We start from the raw sequence: 15,638 nt of genomic DNA, 5'->3' as shown, positions 1-15,638 counted from the left end.
AACTATTTGATTGCATACTGTCAAGGGCTGCTATGATTGATATGATATGATTATGCTTTAATAGATGTATACACCAGTGAGAAATGATAATGACAATTCTGACTGAAAACACACAGCATGTGAATATACAGTAATTTTAAATCTGAGTCTGTTTCCTTTTTCAAACATGTAATCCAGAATATTGTTGGTTTCAGCAGGCTGTTAATTGTCATTCAGAGATATGTGTCTTTTCCCTAAATGTTCCTTACAGATTTACTGAGACAAAACAGGACATTTACAGAGCCTGGAAGTGTTCTCGGTTCTCCCAGGGGATGCATCACTGCTTTTAAAATGTAGTGAATCACCTAATACATTTTGATCTGTTTCATTTATTTGGTAGATTTTTCTGCTGCCTACTTTGTAAAGTCAGAAGGTGCCCAAGCACAGGACGTCGGGACTCAGTGTTCGTGCAAAAGAGAGCTTGGATATCAACAAAACTTCCCTGAAAAAACAAAGGATAAAAATGGTCCAAATGCATTTGAATTAACTGCCTACAGCAATATGCCAACAGTGATTCAGGCTCCAGAGATCTGTTGGAAATGACATATGTGGTGGCAGCATCATGCCATGAGCAGCTACTCTGTGAATCCGCTGTGCATTCATTTGAATGGCATGCAGGGAAAGCAAACGCGGAGTGCAAATGAACTGAACGGCTAATGGGAGGAAATACTGACCATAAATGTCAGTAAAAAGGGGATTCATATAATGACATTCTTACTGATTAATACTTTAAACTCAGAAGATTCACTTAGCTAACATGGGTATCATGAACGGCACACTGTGAATTTGATTGTTTTTCTGTATGAAATGGCCCTTAAAGCTGGCATGTTGCAGTATCCTTGAACAAACTAACAATCTACTCCCAAGCATAGCCTATTATCATGAAGAATAAATAACTTTGACAATCCAAAATACTGGTAACTCAGCTATGACTGGCCTATTTTAAGCACCTTCCAAGTCTCTGCTACACGATTTTCATCATGTGATGAAATGAATGAACAGTGAACTGAAAGAAAGGAAATCACTGTATTATCCTTTAAATGATTGATAGGATCAAACATGCCCACAACGAGTCTCTCTCTTCAACCAATAAACACATTTCAATGATATACGTTCAGATTGCATATGCACATTACAGCACTCTGCTGTGTATTAACAGCATATATGTCTTCCTCCCCAAGACACACACACAGAAACACACAAGTGCTTGTCACACACAGAATAATTTTCTTCTTCTATTTGGCAGCCATGGCAACAACCATTTGCCTCAGAACTTTAATCACTAAATCTGCACAGTGGGTCGTTATCAGATTATGGGATTATCCAATCCACACTGAGAAATCAAACAGGCCCAGACCCAATCACAGAGAGACACATGCTCACACACGTACGCAAACTTATAACTCTTGTGTGAGCATGGCTGTGTGTGTGCATGCGTGCGTGATTGTGTGTGTGTGTAACTGAGAGCATTACAAAGGACACACTAAAACTACAGAGATCACTGTCAAGTGTTTCCAGTTACAAGGCTGCCCTCTATAGACAGGAAAAGAAGCTGCAGGCTCAGTGAACAGCAGACATCTCAACAGGTCCAGAAAGACCCAGACATCTGGGTTCCTAGGAGAACCTCAGCTGGACAAGTATGTTAAGGTACCTTTTGGAGTTGCTTTAACAAACACAGCTATGTTAATATTTAATGTTTCTCATTAAAATGTGCTGAATGTACTTCTTTATTTTTTTTGATGTGCTGTGGGAGAAAGAGTTGCTCACAGCTCAGCAAAACGTTTGCCAGTCTGGAACAAGGGTGAGGAAGTGTTGGAGTGTGCTGGTTTGCAGAACATATCTATGTCTGGTTGTGTAGACCTGGATAGCACCACTAATGCAGTTCTATTTAGTGTCAAATACACTGTGGTTTTCTTCTTCACTATGAAAGCTTCCCATTGGTTTGCCAGTGGAAAACATTTAATGTGAGGCAATGACAGCAAGTTGCGTTGGCATCAGCAGTAACTTAACAGCTGTGACATGGCTGTAACGATCAGCTGACATTAAAAATACGGCTGTTATGTGAATGAATGGGAATGTAGATGTAAAAGTAAACTCCAAACCACAAAGATTTAGTTAGAAGCTGGATCAATCAAAAGAGCAAGTAAATGTGATTAAATATCAATGTGAGGGTCTTAAGGGACTATTTGAGGTCTGTGATGTAAATATCCCAAGAAAGGAACATTATTCCACCTCTGATTCATGATGGTAGAAGCCTTGACAAGACTTGAGGCCATGTGATATACAATGCAGAATGCACTGAGGAGCAATAGGTGATTCTCTGAACCATTTAAAAAGTCATTCATCACACACACCCTGCCACTCCCTCCTGACCTGCTATAACTGCTGTTTCTGCCATTTCCCATTTCCACCTGGTCCCTGTCAGATCGTCTTATCATCCTCACTTTACTCCAGCCACTTCACCCCTCTGCCTGTTGCCCGCATGCGTAATCTTCTGCCTGTACTCGGACTTCTGCCTTTGTCTGCCTGGTGTCCTGACTCCTGTCTGCCTTTTTACTGAGTATATACCACCTTCTATGTCTGTCTACTTGGTCTCTTGTCCCTTTCTTGATTTTTGAGTTGTGATTTTGTGTCCAAACCTAAAAATATATTTAAACCCTGTGATTTTAACAAAGTTAAACAACAGAAAACTACAGCTACCATTTCAGCAGAGTGCCTGTGCACAAACTACACCATCTTAACTCTTGGTCTCTCCTTCATCCAGATCCATCTGCACTCTTTAATTTTCTAGGCCATGGGATTTACAGAAGGAGACTTTCAAATACTGTACACATTTCCTGTTTTATATACTCAATTAAGATAGCTACTGAAAAAACATTCCAAAACATTTAATGCTGTTTCATGTGTTTCATGAACTTGCCATAAGGCTCTACCTTAACAGTTTAGAACTTTTGAGATATTGCATTGGTATAGAACACTCAATCTAAAAGGGATTGCGGTTCTGAACACCTCTTCAAAAGTGTGGCCTTTACTCTTCCAATAATAGAAGAGTCGTGCAGAATCTGTCGCTATGATCTCTACTGTCTAAACAAGGTCTCTGCTTTTCAGGTATCTCTGTCCTGCTGTTGTTACAGCCATGTCTGAATTAGCTGTTGCCACTCCACTGTCCTCCTCCCATGAGGAGGCTTGTGTGAAATGGTGTATGTTAAATGCAACTGAAAACAGAGATATTAAGTAAACCACAATATTAGCTAGTGAAAACATGTATCATCCTCATGTTTGTGTTCTAAAGTGGAATTTTAGTAATTAGCATGACTCCAAATATCAATTTCTGAATGAGGTTTACTTATTTCTGGAACACAGCCTGCAAGCTTCACTTTGGCTCTCTATGGCATCAGCGCTAGAACAAATATATCCAAAGGTGCATGAGGCTTATAGAAGGGAGGTAGCAAATCACTGGCAAGTGATAAAGTAGTCATACACAATGAAAGTCAAAGCATTCGGTGGTATGCTCCCCACAGCCAATTAAAAAAAAAAAAAAAAAATCTAAAATTGTGCATCCTCATCTCTTTCCAAATAATCTAACTAAAAACAAAAGTTTTACTCAAAAACACACATCAGGTGACACGTGACAAGGTCACAGCAAACTGACAAGATATCCAAATAATCTCACTGTATCCTGTATGTTCTAGAAGTTTTCCAATAGATTTCCATTCACCAAGTCATTGCTAAACTTACACTGATGATGGAGCAAACAGTGGGGTGGGGTGAGGGCACTGCCTCCTGTGGAGCCAACGCTGGCTCTCTATATAAAGCAACATAAAGTAATACACAAAATCAAGTCTAGTGTCAAGCACGTTTCATTCATATGGGTGCCTTTACTAATTAGTGCATTAACAGTTGTGCTCTCTTACTGAAGCTCTTTTCTTTCTACCACTTTCACTTTTTATTTTGGTGAAGGTTATTGAAAGATCATGATTTCAGTTAAGTTTAGGCAACAAAATCATCAGCATCATGAAATAATTATTCTGCGATCTTGAGAAACAAACATAATCAAACCAGTGGCCTCTTCGGCCTTCAGTAGGGAAGCGTGGAAAAACAAGAAAAGAGTATCAAAGGCTTCTCCGTGCTCTGAAATACTAATTAAAAGTATTACCAAGTCTCTTTTTGCGTTTGCATATTTCAAGGATAAAAAAGCTCCATTGCTGCGTGCCTGTACAGCTGATAACGAGAGGTTCGTCTGGGATTATTTTTGCAGTGTTTTCCCTGCCTCTCTTCATTTTCTAAGTGGATTTATTTTGTTTTAAGTTGGGTACATGTTGGCTTTTGAAGTAGAAACCTCTAAAGTACAGTCAGGAAGGACAAAATCATTGTATTCACATTAACCATTTTAAATATCATGTACTCTTGACCTTTCTAGCACTGACTGAGGACCAACTTATTTCTGCTTTTCTCCTACAAAAATGATTATTACCTATGTTATCTTGTTATTTTGAATTAAAACAAGACATTTTCCTCCAAACAGATGTTTAGAGGAATAACTATTTTGATGATGAAAATGTATAAACAAGCTAGACAGATGCAGGTTGAGAAGAGACAACATGCATTAGAGATTGTGCTTGCTCCATTTAATTTCCTGTGAGTACCTGCACATTTTTTTTTTACTGCCATGTAAGCGGATCAGAGGTAAAGTAGGAGCAATGTGATAAACAAGGAAATTGAGATTTAATGGCAACAGATACAGACAGACATACTAAACACATATGTATGTTTGCACAAGGCAATGTAACCAGAATCAGATGGTGTATAAGTCGTCCATCAAGTCCTTTCACACTGCTAGATATCATCCACACTGATCCACTTTCACTGCTCTCATAGTGTTTTCTTCAGCCACAGCAGGCAGCTGGTGGAGACCAAAATGGAGCGAAACAAAGTGTGAACACTGGGCTCACAGCAATGGACTCCAAATGAACTGTAATGTTTCTTTGTAACTGCTGGATCTGTAAATACATCATGTCAACAAAAAACCTCATGATATGCCAGTACTGTATTCACAGTAGTTCAGTTCACAGACTCATAGTCTACAACTACGTAGTTTGTTCACTTTTTTCTTCTAGTTTTAGTGGTCGCACTGTAGTTCAAATGCATTAAGCGCATCAACATTCATATGCACTTCAGCATGTCATCAATGAGCTGTGGTGGAATGTAACTAAGTACATTTACTCAAGTACAATAATTAAGTACAAATTTGAGGTACGTTTTTCTACGATCATGAAAGTTGACTTTTTAGAGATAGGTGGTTCCCACAGGACATTACAAATACATGAAGATCTTATGGAATATGATGCATTGATGTAGATTAAACTACCCATCAGTGCAGAAATTAGATTAAATTAGCTCAGCCTTAAACATCAACAGTGGCAAAATGCAACATGCGCATGAATGCAGCAAAAGCATTCATTCAGAAACATCAAATATTATAGAAAAACTTCACATTTTGCTCACAATATATACATTTACCTAAGTGAGGTTTTGAATGCAGGACTTTTACTTGTAGTGGAGTATTTTCAGTGTGATATTCTATTTAAGAAAAGGAGCAGAATACTTTGTCTACCACTGTCAGTGAGTGAACTCATCCCCATTGAAATGCATTTCAGTGCATACAACAATATGCAAATTCAACCCTGTAACCAGATGACACTTTTGGAAATAGACATACGCCGAAGTGCAGCCTAATCCAGATTAACCATAAATCCATAAGATGAAGAAGAAGAAATAAAAGAGAATGGAAACACAACGTGCAACACTGATTCTGAATGTTCTTTCATCAGAAGTATGTTTCGTATGTTGCCAGTCCAAGCTACTTTTTCTATATTTTGACAATGTACAACATTGTAGATTACTGTTGAAGACATCAGAACAATGAAAGAACACATGGGAAAAAAGGGTAAACGAAGCAACTGGAATGGTCTTCCAAACCGTCTCAGTTGGGTCAACATTGGTTGATGGTACAGCACTCCATCACTGTCCTTTGGTCAATTAGGTCTTGCATAGCCTGGAGGTGTGTTTTTGGTCATTGTTGAAGAACAAATGATGGTCCCGTTACACACAAACCAGATGAGATGACATGTCCCTGTTGTGGTATGGCTGTGGTAGCCATACCGGTTAAACGTGCCTTGAATTATGAATAAATCGCCAAGAGTGTCATTAGCAAAGTACCCCATCACCACCATCACCAACACACCTCCTCCTCAATGTTTCAAAGTGGGAAACATACATGCAGATACCATCTGTTCGTCTTCTCCGTTCTAATGTCCATACCTTGTGTTTCTTGGACTGTCTGACTTTCATGTCTTAAAGTACTGATAAACTGTCTCTTTCCTTACTTAGGTGACTTTTGCCATAATACTCTCTGTAACCGCTGCACAACACGACTGTTATCAAACACATTAAGAAGGCAAGGAATTTCATTAATTACCTTTTGATGAGCAACATCTGAAAATTGAAAACCATTACAGGTGATGAAGCTGATTGACACAATGCCAGAAATGCCGAAGCTGTCACCAAAGTAAAAGGTGGTAATGCAATGCAACACATTTCAACTAAAGACTGGGAAAGTTGTGGAATGCTCCAAAAACACCTGTTTGGAACATTCCACAGGTAAACTGGTTCATCGGTAGAAGGTGATAGTATCATGATTGGGTATGAAAGGAGCATCCTGGAAATGCTCAGTCGTTCACAGGCAACGATGGAGCGAGGTTCACCACTTTGTGAACACATCTGTAAAAATTATCTCTGGGTGACATCATCTCATCTGCACATCTTATTTTCCCAAAGAACATCAACATCAACAAGAACTCACTGTGAAAAAATCATATAAGCAACATCTGCTTCTAAACTAATCTGGATAGGATTTTTTCTTAAAGAAAAGTGACACTTAAAGGGTAAAATTCTAAAATATTTTACCCTGCAAGCACTGTATCATTCCAATACTGTCAGCTTCAAAGCTTTTGAAAAGAGGATACATAAAACTAAATACAAACTGACTCAATTCTAAGCTGAAACAGGGAAAAATGGACATTGAAATCCATGAGTGAGAGCTTTCTTAATTACTTAATTAGCCTTCAATTGAAGGAAAGGCATGGAGCTCATCTCAGCTAATTACAACTGTTAGGGCCCATAGCAGCAGCCCACTTACATTCTCTCATTTGAAAAGAAGAAAGAGAACAGGACAGGTGTCTGACACCTTTGACACTCCTATATAGACACAACAGACCACTCAGCTTGGTAAGCAAACACCGATAGGTTGAGGGGAAGAAGAAAAATTCAGCAACAATCAAACTTCCCTGGAGGCAAATCAAGTCAGCAGTCTGCTTCGGGATCCACATCTTCTGTGGAGAGAAAATCAAACCCAAGAAGTCATTCCCAGCAAATCGATCATCACCAGAGGGAATGGGGTGAATTGGTATCCCATTACTGCACATTGATTTTACCTGACAACGAAGAATGTAGCTCATTCTCACAGTGTCTATTAAGAGTCTGCAAAATGTAAGAGACAACTCCAGAAGGAGTTTAGAGGGATACAGTAAAATGCCAAAAAGTAGTCAGCGAATTCAGCGATGTCCACTCACATGCAGTCCATGTAAGCATTTCCATAAATTTAGGGCCACCCACATATGTCTGCAGGAATCCTCGCAAGAAAGGCCAGATGACAAAGTTTCCATTACATGGATCTGGCTCTGTCATCGTGGAGAGTATAATTTGAGAGTTTCTTTCTAAACTGCCACGCTGCTTTATTTACATGGAAGGCATTTCAACTCACAGAGTATTTCAGATTTTCTTAAGATCAATATTCAAATTACAGCCCCGCTTCCAGAAAAGTCGCTGTCAAGGTTTTGTATTGTAGAAACAAAACATGTTTAGAATCCATGAAGTGATCACGACCTCAGACGACAGGAGGCAAAGTAAATACTCGATTATTTATTATTATTTTATTATCTCTTTCCTTTTCTGTACCCTGTATACTTTTTTTATTTTGACAATTTCAACAGTGCTTCCTAACACCTGTGAGGGTGAGTGAGAATATTCAAAGTTCTGGAGAAATCCGTAAGATGTCATTTAAGTCTGTTGCTGTGCTCATTGACAGCTGAATTTCCCCAAATCAATCAATCAGAGCTTTGTAGGCAGGATTAAGACAAGTGTAGATGAGTTGGATGCTGCTATATATATTGTTTTATGTAAGTCACCCTACCTTAAAACCAAAACACAGTAACTCTCATCCCCAACCACAAATCTGCTAACATGAACACAGTATGAAGCTGAGTGAATGAAGATGATGATCAAGACCACAGTGGCTTGTCTGACGAACCTTACACATCATACAAAGTGAACCATTGTTAGAATAAATACAATAAATGATCAGCTTCTTCCATTAACATAAACTTCATATTATTTTCAATTAAGTGGTGCGATCATTCAAACAGAAACAGAGTTTCTCTACAGAGATGGGAGAACCAGTAGACCTTCATGGAGCATTCAAATGAGAGAACCGGGAAAAGGTTTATCAAACCAGCTGCTTTCATATAGTGCTTTTATCATAACCGCTTTACAAGTTTCCTCCCAGTCAACCATTCTCACAGTCTGATGTAAGGTGCAGGTCTTGGGGTGCAATGTCTTTCAAGGACACTTCAACACATAGACAGGAGGACCTTGGGATGGAACCACCTACCCTGTGATTAGTGGACAACCCGCTCTACCTCCTGCGCCACAGCCGCTTTTTGGCCTGATTGCAAAGCATACTTAGAAAACCAGACACTGCTGATCACTTGGATCATGCCACCACAACAAGGAGGATTATCAGGCTTGAACAAACAATGAATGAAGCTAAATACAGAGACATCCCTAAAGAAATAAAGCACTTGCAAGCACACTACTTAAAACCAGGACAAAGACTCACCTTTCAGCATGAATACCCAAAGTACCCAGCCAAGTGGCTTTAATGTCCCAAAGTGGCCCGGCCAAAGCCCAGACTTGTACCCCACTGAGAACCTGGACAGACTTGAAGATAACAGTTTGTCAATGATCCTAATCCAGTCTGACTGAGGATAGGAGGCTCTGAATTGGTAGAAGCGTAACTGCGAGGACAGGAAGGTGTAGGAGCTACTTTTAGCCTTAGGTTGTTCTGTGAATACAACCCCTGGTCTCTCAGAAAAAGGTCTTGTTCATGTTGAACTTGGAGCTTAAATCTGGGATAGATTAAATCCAGGGGGTGCATCATATCCTCCAGGATATTATTTTCATGAAGAAAGGAGTAAATAACCTAACCCTTGGATATCAGCCTGTAGTTGGTGAGTGCATTACCATCTAGGCTGGGTTTCTTTGGTAAAGGTTTTACAACAGCTATTTGAAGGCACTTGTGACTGCCTGTTAGCACAATGACTTGAAACACTGTTAAACACTCATATTAGAAATGCTGCAAGTACAGGGTCAACACAGGAGGTGGACAAGTTCCTCACAGTTTGATGTAGAGAGCTGTGGATGGGTGGGGGTGGTGCTGAGCAGCTGGTCAATACTAGAGAATAATTTTTCCCAGTTCCCAGAATTCTCTGTAATAATCTTGGAAAAGTAATCCTTTCTTGTCAGACGTGTAGCTTTGTCATAGACAGACATGGCCTCTTTGAATGTATTACAGTGAACTGGGAGCCAAGTTTTCTTCTGTTTTCTTTCAGCTGCTCGACAGATTCTCTTCTTCCCATTAACACTGCTGTTGTTTAACCATGGAGAGTTTCTGTCAGTCGATCCCTCATCTCTCACTCAACCTTGAGTAAGAGTTGTAACTGACCTGTCTTATCTACTGCTTCTGTGATTTCCTATGTGTCTCAGAATGCCTTTCAGCAGCCTCTCGAGAATTTATCTGTTCACTTTCAGAGACAGGAATTAAAAGCGGCAGTGATAAGTACAGTGAATAAAAGTAAGGTAAATAAAATAGGACATTTTGTTCTCAACTGGACTGTCAGACTGTATTATGCAATTCACTGACCATGAATTAACAGGAAAGGAACAAAGGACATATGTACATCATGCAAATGTGTCCCACATGAGGAGGTGAAAGATGCTAAGGCCAGGTGACTTAATGAGAGCATGTTGTTTTCCTCTGTCACAGCAGAAATAAAGTGATGTTTGCTGCCACCAGAGGCCTGAATTCCACAGGACAGGAGTCGACTAAATAACCTGTCAGATTTCATCCAGTCACACCTGCCACTGCTGTCACAGCCTGTGGTCACTTTCACAATAAAAATCAAGTCAAGGACACCAAGCCAAACAAACAATGTGCTATCTGTGAAGTTTAGACCAACGCTTTAGAGAGAGACTGTCACTGTTCTAGATCTGTGTGTAAGGTAGAATATTTTCATTCCAAAATATTTAATGAAGAATATGAATCCTCTCTAATGAAATCACACAAATGATATTTTTTTATGTGGGTGGGAAACTCATTCAGTAGAAAAGACCTCACTGAATACCCTTCACTCAGTTCAAAGTGGTAATGCTTTTAACCTTTCCTACTACGTCTTGTCTATTTTATTGTTAATAATATATTTTTCATTTTCCAATGAGTAACTGCCAAAAACAGTGTTTCAGAAAAAAATTAGGAGGAATGAAATACTAGTAGTTTTGATAGTATAAAGCCTTTTGAGTCATCCCTCACTTTTTATTCTACTTGTATGTCTGTATGTTTTAGTCCTTTTACTTCTTATTTTATTCAGTCCATCAGTTCAGTTCATTACATTACTGCTGACATCTGCAAAGAATGTTATAGAGTTTTTGACGTGTAAAAGTGTCACTGCCTGCATGTAGCCATTAGTTTTCATTTGTTTCTGTACATGAAACCATAAGCGAAAGTAAATAGCCTTCAACAGAGAACCATGAACCCTACAGTATTGGACTACCTGCTCTACTTTCTGAGCAACAGCAACTTTGTAGCTCACTATAGTAAATGATGATTAGGCAGATATTAAGCAAACGGTGAGACAACAGGGTCCATTAAAAGACATCATCACAGAGTTATATCTGAGATGTATTGAACATTACACTGTTTAGGCCCTCTGCTTCATACTGCACCTGGACTTTGGCCTGAATACACCCCCTATGGAATTCCATGTCAGGTCATTCAGTGAATCATCACTGTGAGTTGTCCAGCAGGGTTTTCCTGCCTTTTCTGCTCAGTTTCTAATAGCCAGCTTGTGACCTGCTTCTAAATGTTGTCTCCAAATTCCTGCCACAGTTCTACCTTCTTATCCACCACCTCTTCCTTTCCCACATGCCCAGCTTTAGCCAGTCACCAGCCAAAAACCATCTGCTCCCTGTCAGTCCTCCCCTGCCAGTGCAGGACTATTCAGTCCATCCTCACACACCTGCTATTCTACAATTCTCCATCCCCACTATCTGTCTCCCTGCCAGTTAACAATAAAGCCAGCCTCAACTTGCCCAGCCTCTGCCTCTGGGTCCGTTCCAGAAAACCCTTTTCAATCGGAGACACATTGAGCTAAATTTCAGGTTACAAACTGCTGAGTAAAAGTACACAGCACACATATGACATTAAATCAGTCACCTGATCAAAAAATAATACAAACATGCTGTAGTCACAGCAGAAACCTCCTTCCATCATATCAGAGGTTAGTGAGACTGACAGCCTGATATTTCAACTTGAACAAAAGGCCAATACTGGTCTGATGGTTCTGTCTAACCCCTGCATCTCAAGCCAAAAGCAAAATACGAAATTGAAGTGGAAGAGACAGAGACAGAAAAAGAAAAGACCAGTGCTTGCATTCAGCAGAGCACCATCTGTCTCACTGCCTTAACATCCTGTTTGATCTGAGTTGGCAGCAGCAGTGTGTGATTCATACTCCATGCATCTCTGTTCAAATGTTTTGGAATTAAACTTAAGAACCATAAATGAGGACAACTGGAATGAAATGAAAACATCGACACTACCAGGAATGATATTAACCTGCTGACTGTCCATAGTATGAACTGCAGCCTTTCTGCCATTATATTGATAAAGAGTTCAACATAGTACCAGAAAGTTGCCCAGTGACATCATGGGCAGACTCTGATATTTGTTTTCTAATATTTCAGATAACCATCAATATAATAAATGATTTTCTTCTTATACCATAATAACATTTAGTACTTACTGTATATACAGTCCTTTAAACCACTTTGATACTTACGGTACTTTCAGACAATTCAATCAAGCTGAGTGAATTTCGTTCAAAGTCAACTTTGCAAAGCGGACCAACCACAAGACTGCATGATAGTATATGATTTAGCATGAATTCAAAAGCAAAGCTATGATTGAACAAATCTGCTGATCATCAGCTTTCCCAAATGCGAGCTCCTAAGCAATCCCTAAATCAGTGATCTATACAACTATGCAAGATCATTTGTTAACCATGGTAACACGTGTGTGTCAGTGCAGATTTTGAAAAGAGAGTTACAGAGTTACAACAACATGATATTACAGTGGAGAGGACTGTTTCTACCTCTTCATCGTAATGACAGATGAGGTCCAGTTCCAGTCTCTAATAATGCCTGTCATCCTCCATTTCTCCATGAAGTCTTTGTGACACCAGAGAAGATAAACACACACCAGGTTCAGTAAAGTGCAGCATGGCCTGTATGTAGCGCTGATGATGTAGGACGACATCACCAAAACTGTCCAATGAATGAGTTATCTGTCAGCCCATAAGACTTCATGGTCACTCCTCTTAGTTCATTTGTAATAAGAAGTATAGAAATAGACAAGAACTAAAAGGCAACAGCGGACCAAACAAGAGGTGTGAAAGTGTATTCAGTGAGTTTTTGAATGAATACCGTCCTAAAATAAGACCACAAACATCTGAGCACACACACACACACACACCACAGTGATCACTGCTACACATTCTCTATGGCTTCGATCCCAAAAAAGATTTTTCACTTTGCAGGTGGATCACCTGGTGGATCACAGACCACACATACAGAACCCTTGCTGCAATGATCATTTAAAAAAGCTCCAACTCTTCAGTTCTTTTAACAGACACAAAGCATTACTGCAGCCACACAACTCAAGAACTATTCTACTATGACTCTTATGACAGATACGCAACTACAGGCAGGTATTGTATTTTTGCCAGCCGCAACAGCGTGGCTGGCTATTGTTTCCGTCTTGTGTGTGCGTGTATGTGTGTCTCATGATGGCAAAATGTGATCCTACAGACACCCATTGCAGCAGGAACTACCAAAGAAGCGGTTTTGAGTACTTTGCCAGGTGACTGTCTGCCTGCCTGTGCACAGATTTTGTCAATGGAATAGCGTCACAACCGTGCATGATGTATAAATCTATAAGAATAAAACTAAAGATCGATAAAAAATCTGAAATTAAACAAAATTACCATGAATAATTTCCCAGCCTGTCACTTCCTTCCTTACACACCCTTTGGCAACATTTACACAATCCTTTAAGGCAGGCATTTCAGACATTCATTCACATCATTTGAAGTATCATCAAAGTGACGCACAGTACACAATTTGTGTAAAGAGTATAAAGATTGTGATTATTATTATGATTATTTATCAATCTTTTTATTTACCACTAGAATACAAGCTACAAAAAACAAACACTTACATCTAGTGAGTGGTACAAACTTAACAAAGCTGATTCAGTGCATTCTCTCAAATTTAGAATTTGATCTACAAGTCAAATGTTCATTCCACATTCTCATTCTCCTGTTCTGTATTAGTCTCCATTTAAATTTACTTCAAGCAACCCAGACAAACTGACCTCACTGACCTGACTTTCTTAGCAGATTATCAAGCATCCCTCCACACCACCGGCTCTGCCTGTGTCACACCTACCTGGTCTTAATGGTGGGGTTCATCCTGAGTGGAAACAGTCCCAGGTCTACGTCTTGGCTGTCAGGATTAAACTCTAGGGCTCCTGAGACGTAAATCAGAAAGTAGTCCCAGAGCTCGGGTAACTTCTGGGAGGAGAGAATCATGAGGGAAACTTTAAGGGTGGTTCTGCTTGTGGGAGAGGAACAGACAGCTGTCATCCAGAGAGGGGGGCACCCAGCTGTATTAGAACACCTCCCTTCAGCTTGCCTTTAAGCGCTCCCTGCTGAGCCAGCACCAACAGTCCACTCAGCACCTACATTTAGCTGACTGACTCCTCCCCTCAGGACAGGAAACAAGAACAAAATGAATTCGCCCTCCCAAACTGCCCTACTTTCCCATGGGATCACTCACATTTCATCTTTATTTAATTGGAAACCATTGTGTTTCTGGGAGAGAAGTGACTGGTCTAGCTGTAGCGTTACTGACTGTATGTCCTGGTGGGCTATAAATATTGTGTCATGTAATCCTATATGGCATATCAGCAAATGAATAACAATAATAAACCAGCCAGTGTCAGAGCATTATGTTGCTTAATTTTGTCAAGGTCAGTATGACTGAATTGAATTTAACTTTAATTGTCCTATTATTCCCTGAGTATTTACTGAAATGGGGAAAAGGTGCTACAATCACTGTAGCAGTAAAGGTTTTGCCAACATTAGCACAGAGGTAACATCATAACACTAACTCCATGTGCCCAGTGGCTGAAATAAAAAAGGCAAAATCACCTCAACTATAAACCTTATGTCACCCGACACACACACACACACACACAGACTACACAGTCGCGCACATGCACAAAGTGTGCACATTCTTTATCTGATGTAAATGAATTGCATCTAAAAATATGACCATTTTCAAAAAAAGAAAAGTTAGACTACAGGCGACACAGCGTGAGGCTGATGTTGCTGTATATCATCAATCATAGAGGTCATCTGGTGAATACGACACACACTGTCTGATAGAAGGAAACTTAATTTTAAATGAAAGCCAAGCAAAAGAGTGATGATTCCACGTGCTCGCCGCTCTGAGGCAGGTGTTAGGAGCCAGGTTTAATGAAAATACCCGCGTCTTTTTCATTCTATGTGCCGAATTTATCAGGGGGCGGGGGTATTGATTTGGGGCGTTTTCAGTAAAGTTTAAGGAAACAAAAACAACAACAAATGGCGTTGTCTAATTCATTCCCTCTCCAGAGCGGACGCGCGCGCCGGTGTTGATACGAACTTGGTCTCTGTTCACGTACCAGTAAATGAGCGACAGTCCGTCGAAACGCTCAAGTTCTCTCCCCCGCTGCTTCAGCAGAGACATATTATCCAAATGTGGTCCAGGTGTTCAGCCCCACGCTGCTGCTGTCAGGTGTCACAGTAGAAACAAAGTGCCGTCGTCCCACAAACACATAACTCTGCCCGCTCTTCTGCTGGCCTCGCGCTGTGAGGCTGAGTCTGGTGCCTTCGCTGACTGCGTGGATGTGTCAGCATTCATTCCCCTGCAGATCAATGAGACGGACACTGCTCGCCGGTAACGGGAGGCTCTGTCGGCCCAATTCTAATCTGACCGACACGTGGGCTCTTTCCTGCTGACTGACCTTAAGCCATCTGTTTGACAAAATTTCAATGCCGCACCGCAGTCCTGACAGACGCTACTGTCCGTGCAGCAGACGAAGCCCC

General features: G+C 40.3%; 1 protein-coding gene across 2 annotated transcripts in view; it reads right to left on the bottom strand.

Moving 5' to 3' along the window:
- Positions 1-15,365, bottom strand: part of LOC143334054 (syntaxin-binding protein 4) — a 74,929-nt gene extending 59,564 nt beyond the window's left edge. Inside the window, exon 1 of one of the 2 annotated variants that reach the window (XM_076752563.1) lies at positions 15,215-15,365. In XM_076752563.1, the coding sequence (XP_076608678.1) occupies positions 15,215-15,279 (65 nt within the window). In that variant the 5' untranslated portion in view covers positions 15,280-15,365. Of the gene's footprint in view, positions 1-13,935; positions 14,046-15,214 lie in introns of those variants that run through there. The other variant, XM_076752566.1, reaches the window with a different exon arrangement.
- Positions 15,366-15,638: the final 273 nt, after the last annotated feature.

This window comes from Chaetodon auriga, chromosome 16 (genome assembly GCF_051107435.1).
Source record: "Chaetodon auriga isolate fChaAug3 chromosome 16, fChaAug3.hap1, whole genome shotgun sequence".
Classification (NCBI taxonomy): Eukaryota; Metazoa; Chordata; class Actinopteri; order Chaetodontiformes; family Chaetodontidae; genus Chaetodon; species Chaetodon auriga.
Note: the sequence above shows the minus strand (reverse complement) of the source record. Positions and strands in the feature narration are given on the sequence as shown.